The sequence below is a fragment of the Uranotaenia lowii genome, chromosome 1 (genome assembly GCF_029784155.1).
Source record: "Uranotaenia lowii strain MFRU-FL chromosome 1, ASM2978415v1, whole genome shotgun sequence".
In the NCBI taxonomy this organism is placed as follows: Eukaryota; Metazoa; Arthropoda; class Insecta; order Diptera; family Culicidae; genus Uranotaenia; species Uranotaenia lowii.
In genome coordinates, this window is record NC_073691.1 from 104,054,411 (window position 1) to 104,066,080 (window position 11,670).

The window sequence follows — 11,670 nt, forward strand, 5'->3', positions numbered from 1 at the left end:
TCCCAGGTGCCGTAAATTCAAATTCTTTAATCGTTTCGATCAGCTCAGCCCTCTCCGGTTCACTTAGATCATGCTCCGTCTCGACTGCCTCTGGAACTGGTTCCGGGGGTGTGTCGAAGGCCGGTACGTCTAGAGTTTCGTCAATCAGGTCCTGATCTAGTTTCGGGAGCTCTGCGGACGATTCAATGTAAAAACACAACGAAGGATCTTTTTCGGCTTCCAACGTCTCAATCCTTTCTAGCCCGTTCCCAGTATCGATCATCGGGGTTATCCCGAAGCTTTCCCAGAAATCGGTGCCGAGAATAAGTTCCCTCGAAATCTGTGGGACTACGATTGTTGGAATAACCTTGGTAATATTTTTATAAGTGTAAGGTAAATTGACGTAACCAAGACACTTGTATTCGGTGCCATCAGCAGTACTTACTCGCACCGCAGCTGGGAGAATTTTAAGTCCATTTTGATTGGCAAGAGCTGCAGAATTAGTCACGCTAATGCCAGCTCCAGAGTCTAAAAGCGCATCTATTTCGGTTTCGAATACCTTCACCCGAATGTGAGGGCAATTACCCTTGTTTATTCGGATTTGGTGTATTCGAAGTAAGGGGTCAAAATCGGTATTTTCGGGAATGGTGACATTTTGAGGGATAATCGCATTCCCTTCGATGCATCCCTTTCTTAGTTTCCCTGACGAGGTTCATTCGATCTGCGACCAGATCTGGCTGCACATCGCTCGCAATTTCGGATTGTTCGACCTAAGTGCCCACATCCAAAACAAAAAACAATTCTCGGTGCTGTGCAGGCCCTCCAACTATGTCCTCTTTGCTCGCAGTTCCAACAAACCCAATTGGTATGGTCCACGTTTCGCTGACCCACATCTCGCGAAGTCTGTACGGTGGCTTGCTGACTTCGAGGTTTAAAATTCGCACGCTCTTTTTGCTGCTGATCCCTTGGATTCTGCGGCCCATTTACCGATGAGCTAGGTTTAATTACATTCACGGAAAAAGAATGTTCACTGTCGGTATCGCTTCCTTCAACGTCGATGTTATTAACCGGGCGTCTCGGAGGCTCCCAATTTTGGTGCCTGAGCGCGTCGCCTGCATCGCTTCTCTGGTTGTACTTGATTAATTGATCAAGGTTCCGAATTTCGACGGTAGTTAGCCTTGAGTGGTAATGCGGCCTCATATTATCCATCACCAATTCTAATTTCCTTCTCCTAGACATCGGTTTGGCCAACATTTTGTTTAGCTTCTCAATTTCCGTGATAAACGCGATGAATGACTCACCCTTATGTTGTTTCCGCTCATGAATCTTTTGCCTGATACCTCGATCTCTGTTAGGATTCCCGAAACGATACCTGATTTTCCCTTCAAATTGCTCCCAATTTTCGATTTCATCTACGAAGGTAAAAAACCAGTCCGATGCAGGCCCTTCCAGTAACAAGTGAATGTCTCTGAGCAGTTGCTGTCTGGAAACATTTTCTCGCTCTGCAATTTTTTTGATTTTAAAAAGAAAATCCTCCACGCTTATCGAACGTTGATCTCCGGAATATCGTATTTTCCATTTCTCAACCCTACAGCCCTCATCTCTACGCCTTTCTTGATACCGCGAATGCTGACAATCAATTGTCCTCCTCGAATTCCTGCTACAGTTCGATTCCTCTTCCGAACGGTCCCTAGGCTTTCGCTGGTAAAATTCTTCGTCGCTGTCCTCATCGCTACTCAAATCTGTATGACCATAAGCTTCTGACCTTATTTGGTTACCCTGGACTGTCCTGTTAAGAAAACGTAGAACGTTGTCTAACTTCCCCTCTAAATTTGCGATCTTCTGAGACATGCTATCGCTGCGATCTGGTTCCTCCCACTTTGACCTGACAATAGGCTGCATTTTTGGACTAGAATAGCTACACGCTGGTTCCTGTTCAGCTTCTTGCTCCGGCTCGCTAGGTTTTATCAAATCCTTAATCCTTTCTTTGATTGGCGTACCAGGGAGAAGGACCCTATTAGCAGACATGCAATGTTCAATCCTACGTATAAGATCCCTTCTCATTTTTCGTTGATCCTCTGAAGTAGCCTGACAACGTTTCGTGCGATACCAGTAATGGAGTAAACGCGATTCGTTTTTTCCGTCTATCCTTTTCCGTGCGCATGATTGTATAATATCATCAATCACGTTAGCAATATCGTAGTACTTTACTGAAATTGATTCCGACGAACGAAAGTTTCTTTTCTCGCTCGAATCTTCCCTAAACATCGTTCTCAATAATCGTTGTTTACCTGTAAGGTCTAAATTCTTGGCCACGTCGCCAAGACGTCCGCGAATTTCTAGCTCGTAATCAACTTCTTCAATGTTCAAGTGCTCCGGGCACGGAAATCGATCCATGATGAAAAATAATCTGAGTACTATTTCGTGACAAAGATTAGGGATTGATAATCACTGTAGCAAAACCAAATGAAGCAAATTGTAGAAACAAATAAAAATGACTTAAGATATTAAAAAAAAAAAACTAATATACTATACAGGTAAATTTGGAATTATGCTATTTGAAACTAAAATTGAAAAAATATGGAAAAGTGAATACGTGAACTGAAAAAAATGAAATTTGTATGAAAGAGTAAAACGAAAAAAAATGTAATTCCGTGTTTGTTTCACACCACAAAGGTGCAGAAATTATCAACTCAATTCTGAGTTTTAATCTTAGGTCAATAAAGCTATTTATATACTAAGAAGCGAGAAAAAATTTATATACACGATGTAGGAGAACCGTTTAAATAAATATCAACTGAAAACAAATTGTTTCCGGAATTTATATCTTTTATGAAAGAAAAATCATTCTTGAAAAATAAAATTTTTTCGAGCCTGTGTTGGGCGCCAAATGTAACCGGAGGCGGTTCGGTTGGGGGAGTTTTTAAAAGGGGTAGGTAAGTGGCCGATTTATGCGCCACTCCCCAGAGGGAGATCTTCCACCTGTTTTGCTTTGCCCGGCTATGAGACCTATCCGCAGGGCGGGTATAGTCCTTAGTTTTAACCCAAATAAGATTAAGCCCCCAACTGTCCCTGGGATCCTCAACAGTTGATCGATGCCAACCGAATGTTCGGTGGAAAATTTAAAAGAATTTGAGAAAAATGGATGTTCGGTTGGCTAAGAGAGAAACTCTGGAAAATAACGCAAAATTATCATAGGTCAACCTCTTCTGACCGGGATATCCTAGATTGCTTTGGAGGAAGAAACGGAGGTTGGAAAACATCGGAGACAACCCAACTCAAAAAAAAACTACGCCCCGTTAAATGTGAATTCCCTTCCTCTGAAATTTCCAGTAAAACTAAATTTTATCGGTAGAAAAACGAAAAGGGTTTTGTATTCAAAAAAATAATTTCCATTATACAACTTTTATTACAATCTTGTATTCGGGATTCAACTCCTTCTTGCTAGCTAGCTTCTATTTATAACTCGGCACCCTTGGTGCGGCCTACTCTGCAGATTTTCCCCCAATTAACTTCTGAGCTACCTAATTTGTTCTATTTTTAGCTGGAACTCAGGTGCGGAAAAGTAGTGCGTGTTCTAATCGAAAAAACGGCTCAGTAATTTGCTGGCCGGCCATGGACTTGACGGCTAAGAACGACAACCGTCTTAAAAAAAAAACAACTCAGTGCAGAAAAAAATGATTGGTCTAGATCCAAGATTCGAACTCAAGTCATTGGATCGTAAAGCACCAACGCTGACGACTAGGCTGTCAGGTGGTGGCGAAAATGGTCGTCTATGGACCAATCAGGTTACATCACATGCGCATGGATATATGTTTCATAAGATGAGTACTCACTCTTAGAGATTCATGGGGCTGGTGTTTAATTACCCATCGAATCTACCGTTGCTGTGCTGCTGTCGATGCTGCTGCTGCCGATGATGTTCATAGCACGGTTACAACCGCCAGTGGATTCACCAGCGTGCTTCACTGGATGTCGACGTCGTTGTTGAGGTCTGGTCGATGCCGTCGGCGTCCCGATGAATATCGTAGTCGTCGAGCCGAAAACTGAAGCCGTCTTGCGTATGCCGCTCAGGGGTAACGGTTGTTATTCCGCCTGAACGTACCGCCGTTGTTGTAGGGGTGGAGCTTCGGCTGGCGTGTTTTGTCACGAGTCGGTGATATGCAGTACCGGAAGTGTGATCTGAATCTGCTTTTGGGATTAGAATTAGAACACGCTTCGCACTAATAACTTTCCGCATAATTTACCTAAGGATTTTCTGAATCGCACTATCAAGAAAACTCCTATGATTCTGAAGCACTTTATTGGCGAATGCTTCACTATACTACGGGGGAAAACGACAAAATTAATTCTACTAAAAACCCAAAGGGTAGAAAATTCACATTATAAGCTCTACCTTTAATAAGAGCACACGATTCGCGGATTATAATACCCGGTCCTGCCTCTACCACAAACTAGGACAAAATGGACGAGTCAAGGTATCAATTCCTCAAAAGAAGATAGCGAGTCCATACATTTCTTCAAAACCGAAATTCGTGCCGACTCTCGAAGTCACGACTTTCTCCGAAAAAACATTTCTTTTCAAAACTCAAACTTTCGGTTGCCCATCCCGAGGCGTCGAACGAAAATTGAGAATCGAAGTTCGGCTGAGATTTAAACTTAAAAGAATAAAAAGAAGAACGTCTTCCCTCTCTTTGGATCAGATTCATACACGGACAAAGCATCCCAAACGGTCATCGCCCTCTAAAGGTGTTGCATATATCAAATTTAGAAAACCCCAAATTTAGAAAATAGCCGCCCGCGCTAGGAAACAGAACTCATTCAATATTGCGGCGGCTGAAATGACTAAGCGAGGACACAGTCACTTGCGGAAAAGCTTTTTACACGCTAACTTTTGGCTACCCCTTAAAGGCGTAATATTGACCCGTTATTGAGAACCTCCACGATCTGTCAAATAAAGGGTCATTTTATCGGATCAATATTACCCCTTATTTCGAAAAGCTCGATTCCCTTTGGAAGGGGTAGTTTTAGATGCGTTACATCCAAAATGATTGATTTGCAAGATTAGAGAGGTTGTGGTAAGTGTTTTGTTAACAATTTAAATTGTATAATTTGCAATATTTTTATTCAATTATTTTGTTTCAGCAGCACAGCAAAGTTCCGGACGAACCAGACGAAAACCAGAAGGATTAAACATGAAAACATGATCCGCGGTGGACTAACATTGGTGGTATGTTTAGTGGTTTTTGTATTCTATATTTAAAATCTTATCTTTTATTTTGTTTCAGGATTCACCTAATGGTAATAGGCGAGGAAACGGAGGAGATAAAAAAAATCTGTGAAACATTTTTTTTAACAGAGTTTATATCCAATCCCTAAAAAAATTGCATCATGAATAAACAAAATGAAACAAGCATTTAGTTTTAACTTATCGTCCAGGAAACATATTTCCCATAAGCATCTCCTGAAATTTCTAGCAGACAAAAGCGTTTCAAATAAGGGGTAATTTTCATCCGGTGCGAGCGTTTGAAATAAGGGGTAATTTTGATCCGCTACAAGCGTTATCAAGCTGAGTACCCCTTAAAGGGTACAGCGGCTTTATCCTTAAAAAGGAGTTCTCCCAGTCTTATCGAATAACGGGTCAAAAGTATTCGTTAAGGGGTAGCCAAAAGTTAGCGTGTAGAAGACGGCGGCAAATTTGAGTACTGGTCGGCTGGAAATGTTTGTGAGTGATAATACGGTGGGTTCTCTCTTCTAAATAGCTCAATGAAATAATGTCTTCGTTCACGGAGTTTTAATAAAAGTTAACGCTTAATTGAATTAAGAAATAAATGAAATTTCTTAATTTTGCTACCTGTTACAATGATTAGCACTCATACAGTGCATTCATGCCGTGATAACGAAATATCAACACGGCTAGCGCATCTGTTACAATGCGACCGCAACATACTGTAGCAAAAAACAAAAAACATTGAAATGCCAATAAATATCTCTCTCACCACGTAACGCAACACAGAACAGGCTAAAACATCTTGAAAAATAAATATGGGATCGCATTTTCTTGCAAAACTATATTCACCACTGAGCAATGCAAGAACGTCAAAAAAAATGTTTCCGGAGAAACGATAAAGATCATTCGTGCAGGTTCGTTGTTAAGAATAAGTGCCTTGGATCGAGACAGGAGTTGGTTCCGCAAAACGCATGCTTTGCACCCGGAAGAAACCCAGTGGACCTTGTAAACACCTGTATAGCTCGCCAGCATAACCGCATGGTAGGTACATGTTCGCAACAAAGTATACGGCTCACCACATAAATGATTCATTGGCAGATATCAGCGTACGTTCACGACACTGCAAAATTAAAAGCGCCTGCACATCGACAACTACAACACAAGGCCTTCACCAGAAGTAGGTGATTCAAAAGATTACTGCCAGAATACGTTTCTACTATATCTCATGATTTTGTAGGGCCTTATGTTGGAATCTCAATCCACCGCCACCGATTGTAGGACTCGCAACAGCGAAACGTGCCACAAGAGCGCATGCACCCGGGAATCGAAGGTGTTGATCATCCCTTACGTGCATCGTTACGATCGTCATAAGCGTGAACGGAGGAAATCTACATTGCATGATAGTGGGAAGAAACATAAGTGGCTTGCTGGAGGTGAAATTGCATGATACAATGGTTCAGTGTCGAAAGTGTGGCAACACGGTGAAGAGCGCGATCACGCTAGTATTCGACGCAGCATAAGAAGAGAATCGGTGCTTGCATCTGCATGAAGAGTGGTTCGGTCCCACACAAGGAAAGCGTCAATTACTACATGCATGCCAGTATTCGACGCAGCATAAGAAGAGAATAGGAGTTTCGGCTATGTGCATGAAGAGGAGCTCGACCCTGCATGAGAAGAGAGCAACAAACCACGGAAGCGGATAAATTAATTTTTTTTTTGTTTTTTTTTTTTTTTGCAGCTAATAAATTTCTCTTTTATTTATATTATTCCGCCAAACAGAGTAGGCTACATATATATAATAACTTAAACCTAGAGATTACAATTTTCAAATAAGCTTAATAATAATAATTTATCTTTACATTTACAAAGTCAGGTTCTTCGGTGCCTGTTACCGTAAAAACCTTTTTTCAGCTGCTGTTTTGACATAGTTAAGTCTATATTCTCATAATGTTTATTATAACTATACATTAAACAATTAACAGGACTATATTTTCCATAATCAGTTCGAGTAGAGGTTATAATGAAAAGATTTCTTGTTCTTAAATGACGGCAAGGACAATAAAAGTTTAATTGATTTAGTAGATAAGCAGACTGAACGCGCTGATTAATTATGTCGTTTACAAAACAGATTGCAGCAAACTCTCTTCTTACACTTAATGTTTCCATGTTTATAAGCAGGCAACGTGATTCATAGCTAGGTAATTGGTTCTGAGACCATCCTAAATTTCGTAAAGCGAATAGAACAAATTGTTTCTGGACTGATTCCAAACGGTTTTTATGTAAAATTTGAAAAGGCGACCACACAACGCTACAATACTCAAGAATAGATCTAACATAAGCTGTGTACAATGTTTTTATTGTGTATGGGTCTTTAAAATTATAACTGAAACGTTTTAGTGCACCATTTGTTAAATACATTAACTTCGTTTTGAAAGATTCTAAAGTCTTCTTCGCTATTCACTTTCATATAAAGTTTCATATCATCAGCATAAATTAGCACATTTGACTGCTTGAGAAGACAAGTTATATCATTTACGTATAAAATAAATAATAACGGGCCGAGATGGGAGCCTTGAGGCACACCAGAAGTAACGGAGATACTTTTTGAAAGTGAACCATTAAATCTAACAACTTGTGAGCGGTTCGTTAAATAGGACCTTATCCATTTCAGTAGGTGTGAACTGAAACCCTGTTTATTTAATTTAAAAATTAACATGGGGATGTCAATTCTGTCAAAAGCTTTACTGAAGTCCGTGTATAAAGCCTGTACAGAATTACCGCGATCCATACAGCTAATATTATAGGTAACAAACTCGAGTAAATTAGTGGCTGTAGATCTTCCTTTAACAAATCCATGTTGCTTCAGTAATGAGTGTTTTAATTTGGTTATATATTTTTGCATTCACTATAGCTTCGAAAAGTTTTGGTATGCACGATAAAATGGCTATGCCCCTGTAATTGTTTATGTCAGATTTTTTTCCTGACTTGAATATGGGTACAAGAAATGATTCTTTCCATACTTGAGGAAAGCTGAGGCAGCTGAGAGTGAGTACCCGGCTCATAGCGTCGGCAGATACGAATATGTTGCTTTAGAGCATCGGTGAGTGACTTGAACAGCAGCAAGCGAGAGTGAGAGCCGTCACATCATCACCCACCATCCGCATGGAAGAGCGAATCAGCTGGAAAACCAACAACAAAGGGAATCAAACCTATCGTCCGAGGCGATATCGAAATCCAAAGGCGGGATTTATAATTTTGTGCAGCAGCACTATCGAGAGGAACGCCCTCAAGCATCCTGAAGGAAACATCTTTCAACAAGAAGCGACTGACTGTCCTGTATGTGTGAGTTGTAGATTTTAATTGTATAGAGAATAAGGGTTCTTTGGTCAATATGAGATATTGTAAATGCTGAATAATTCTGTCTCATTTCAAGCACTACCATAGTGTGGTTCCTAAGACATTGTAAGTTGCTTTAGCCGGGCATAAACCTTCGGGGATACGGGGCTCACTTTGTATTGTGCATTTTGATTGAGTTCATTTTTTGCTTGTGTATTCTTGCTTTTGCACCGAATAGCCTCGGAAAAGGCGAAGGAAATAACACAACACGGTTGCGTTTTTGGCACCGAAATATAAGGTTGTATCATTGGCGCCCAACGGAAAAAACTCCATTTTTGTATTTAAGCTTTTTGTATTTAGTCATAAAATAGAATAAAACCGATTTTGATCCGACAAAATGGATATCTTGCATTTATCGGAAGATGAATTAAATTTTGAACTGCTATTGAGGGGAGAAACTAATATCAGTGGTAAAACCAGGCGGGAGAAAACGGCGAAGTTAAGGAATTTCATTGAAAAGGAGAGGGTGAACTTAGATTTTCCAACATCGGCTGATCACTTGATGGATCAAAAGGAACATTTAGAGTTTTGCAGTAATATGCTTTTTATAATCAATGAACGGTTGTCTGTCGCTCTACACGACGAAAAATCTCAAGAATTACATATCTTCAAAAGCAAACCATTACATTACAAAGCCAGGGTCGGAATGATAACTGACAAGGAACTGACACAGTATTCTAGGGAAGTGGAAAGAGTCATAGATAGTGCTTTACAATCAATTAATGATTATTTCACAAATGCGACGATGCTCGATCAACCTATTGACCAACGTCAGATAGCGGGAAGTGATAATCATCCTCCGGCAGAAATGGCCATTATCGATTCGATACGTAAACTACGGATACAATCAAATGAGAGATATCGCGGAAAACCTTTAGCATCGAGTTCGCCGATTGAGCAGCAATTACCTTCAATTCCACAACCATCAACCACTCGTTCAGCCGAGGAAAGGGATAGGCATAGGCCACGACAATTTTCAACAGGGTATTTGGCCGCAGGAGATCGTGAACTAAACCAGCGATATAACACAGAAAATTTTGCAAATGATAGATTAACTCTACAAGGCGATATTAGGGATGAAGTCATAAGGGCTTTACTGAGCCGTAGAGGAAACAGATTCCCTGTTTCAGGAAGCTTCAATCGAGCGCGATTATCCCAACCAATTCACAAATGGCCACTGTCGTACAAGGGGGACAAAAATATTATGAAACTGGCATTTTTTCTAAATCAGGTTAAAATATATGCAGAAACCGAAGAAGTAGACGAAGCGGACTTAATCAAAGGAATTAAACACCTTTTGCATGGTCGCGCCTTTGATTGGTACACTCGCACTTATCACCGTTTCAATTCATGGGAAGATTTTAAAAGGGGAATAAAAAAGGAGTTTTTACCAGCAGCTTACTCTCAACTCATCAAACGAGATGTTTATTTCCGGTTCCAGGGACAAGATGAGACGTTTGATGAATACCACCGCAGCATTCTGACATTATGTGAGGCGGTTGATCCACCCATCAGCTATGCAGATTCTTTCTTCATCATGAAAACCAATTTGAATGCGGAGTTCGCAGGTGTTGCTTCAGCATCTAGAGCTCAAAACCTGGACGATCTCATAGCGGTCTGCAAGGATTACGACGAAGCGAGATATTTTTCGCAGCGGAACAAGACAACCTCAATCCCACGATCAGCTTTAGCAGAACCCAACCTGGGAACGCCGCACAGAGGAATTCGAGGTCCACAAAACTGGAGCCGTCCTGCAAACAAACATCATCAGGTTAATGTCTTGAGTGATGGAGAAGCTCCAATCGAAGAGAATTACCAGGAAGACAACAACTCGCCTTCAGTCCCTGAACAACATACTCCGGGAACCTACTCGGGACTCCTAACAACAGATGAAGAAGTAAACACAATACGCTCCCAAGTTCCTTGGCAACAGAAAGACGGTAGTGCTTCAACGAAACATTTCAACACAAACCCTTTAATTTGCTGGCAATGTGAACAAACCGGGCACATATTTCCGAATTGTCTCAACCCTAAAACATATCTGTTCTGCTACAGATGTGGTAAGAAAGAAGTTACTACTCAAACGTGTCCAGATTGTCTACGACGGTTAGCTCAGGCGTTACCAGATCAAATTTTGAACTCGGGAAACGTACAACCGAGGAATCAATACCGAAGGGAGTAGATTCTTCGGATAATCTTAAAATCCCTTCGCTGCAAGAAACAAGCCATTTCAAAGACGTATCAACATTAATGTTCGATGTTTCAACGGGAGATAATAGGCCATACGCAGAAGTGTCAGTCGGAGGTCGGAAATTGAAAGCTCTTTTAGACAGCGGTGCTACTTGTTGCCTGGTGGGTGGTAACCTTACATCTATAGTAGAAGAACTCGGTCTTAAAAAATTTCCAGTGCAAGGATGTATACGGACCGCAGACAATACCTCTCATAGTGTCTCATTTTACGCCTATTTGCCCATTGAGTACAACGAAAAGAAACATACTATACCTATCTTGTGCGTAGAAACGATGCCAGACACTTTCATTTTAGGTATGAATTTTTGGAATTCTTTTGGAGTTAAGATAATGATCTGTGGTATAGAAGTGTCCCAAAACTCAAACCTCTCAATCCTCAGTTCGTTAACTGTAGCTCAACAATCCAGATTACGAGAGATAATTGATCAATTTCCAACTTCTCAAAACATAGGCCGTCTGGGCAGAACAAATGTTTACTGCCACAAGATAGACACAGGTAATGCAGCTCCATTCAAGCTAAAACATTATCCCTTGTCCAAATTTATGCTGAACGAACTCAACAAGGAAGTGGACAGAATGTTGAGCTTAGACGTAATCGAGAAAGCAACATGCTGCCCTTGGAATAATCCTATAGTTGCCGTAAAAAAGAAGGACGGATCCATGCGCTTGTGTCTTGATGCCAGAAAACTCAATAGTATTATTGTGCAAGAAGCTTATCCTATTCCCATGATAGCCTCTATTGTGAATAATCTAAAAGGGTCGAAATTCCTCTCGTCGATAGACCTGGAGGCTGCGTTCTGGCAGATTCCGTTAGA

At 40.8% G+C, this 11,670-nt stretch overlaps 1 protein-coding gene across 2 annotated transcripts; it reads left to right on the forward strand.

Annotated features, from left to right (window-relative positions):
- The first annotated feature begins 6,018 nt into the window (after positions 1-6,018).
- Positions 6,019-6,902, forward strand: LOC129752352 (uncharacterized). 2 transcript variants are annotated; one of them, XR_008738863.1, is made up of 3 exons: positions 6,019-6,250; positions 6,308-6,386; positions 6,447-6,902. XR_008738863.1 is itself a non-coding variant. In XM_055748144.1 (2 exons), exons 1-2 carry the CDS (start codon positions 6,068-6,070, stop codon positions 6,654-6,656), a joined length of 393 nt encoding a protein of 130 aa, XP_055604119.1. In that variant the 5' UTR covers positions 6,019-6,067; the 3' UTR covers positions 6,657-6,902. The 2 variants fall into 2 exon arrangements, 1 of the variants encoding a protein (XP_055604119.1); XM_055748144.1 differs by lacking the exon at positions 6,308-6,386.
- The last annotated feature ends 4,768 nt before the right edge of the window (positions 6,903-11,670 follow it).

Bases quoted from the DNA above. Each gene is read 5' to 3' on its own strand.
- LOC129752352 (XM_055748144.1), top strand. From the start codon at position 6,068: ATGCAAGAACGTCAAAAAAAATGTTTCCGGAGAAACGATAAAGATCAT. The intron at 6,251-6,446 runs GTAGGTACATGT...ATGATTTTGTAG, and splicing joins CTCGCCAGCATAACCGCATG to GGCCTTATGTTGGAATCTCA.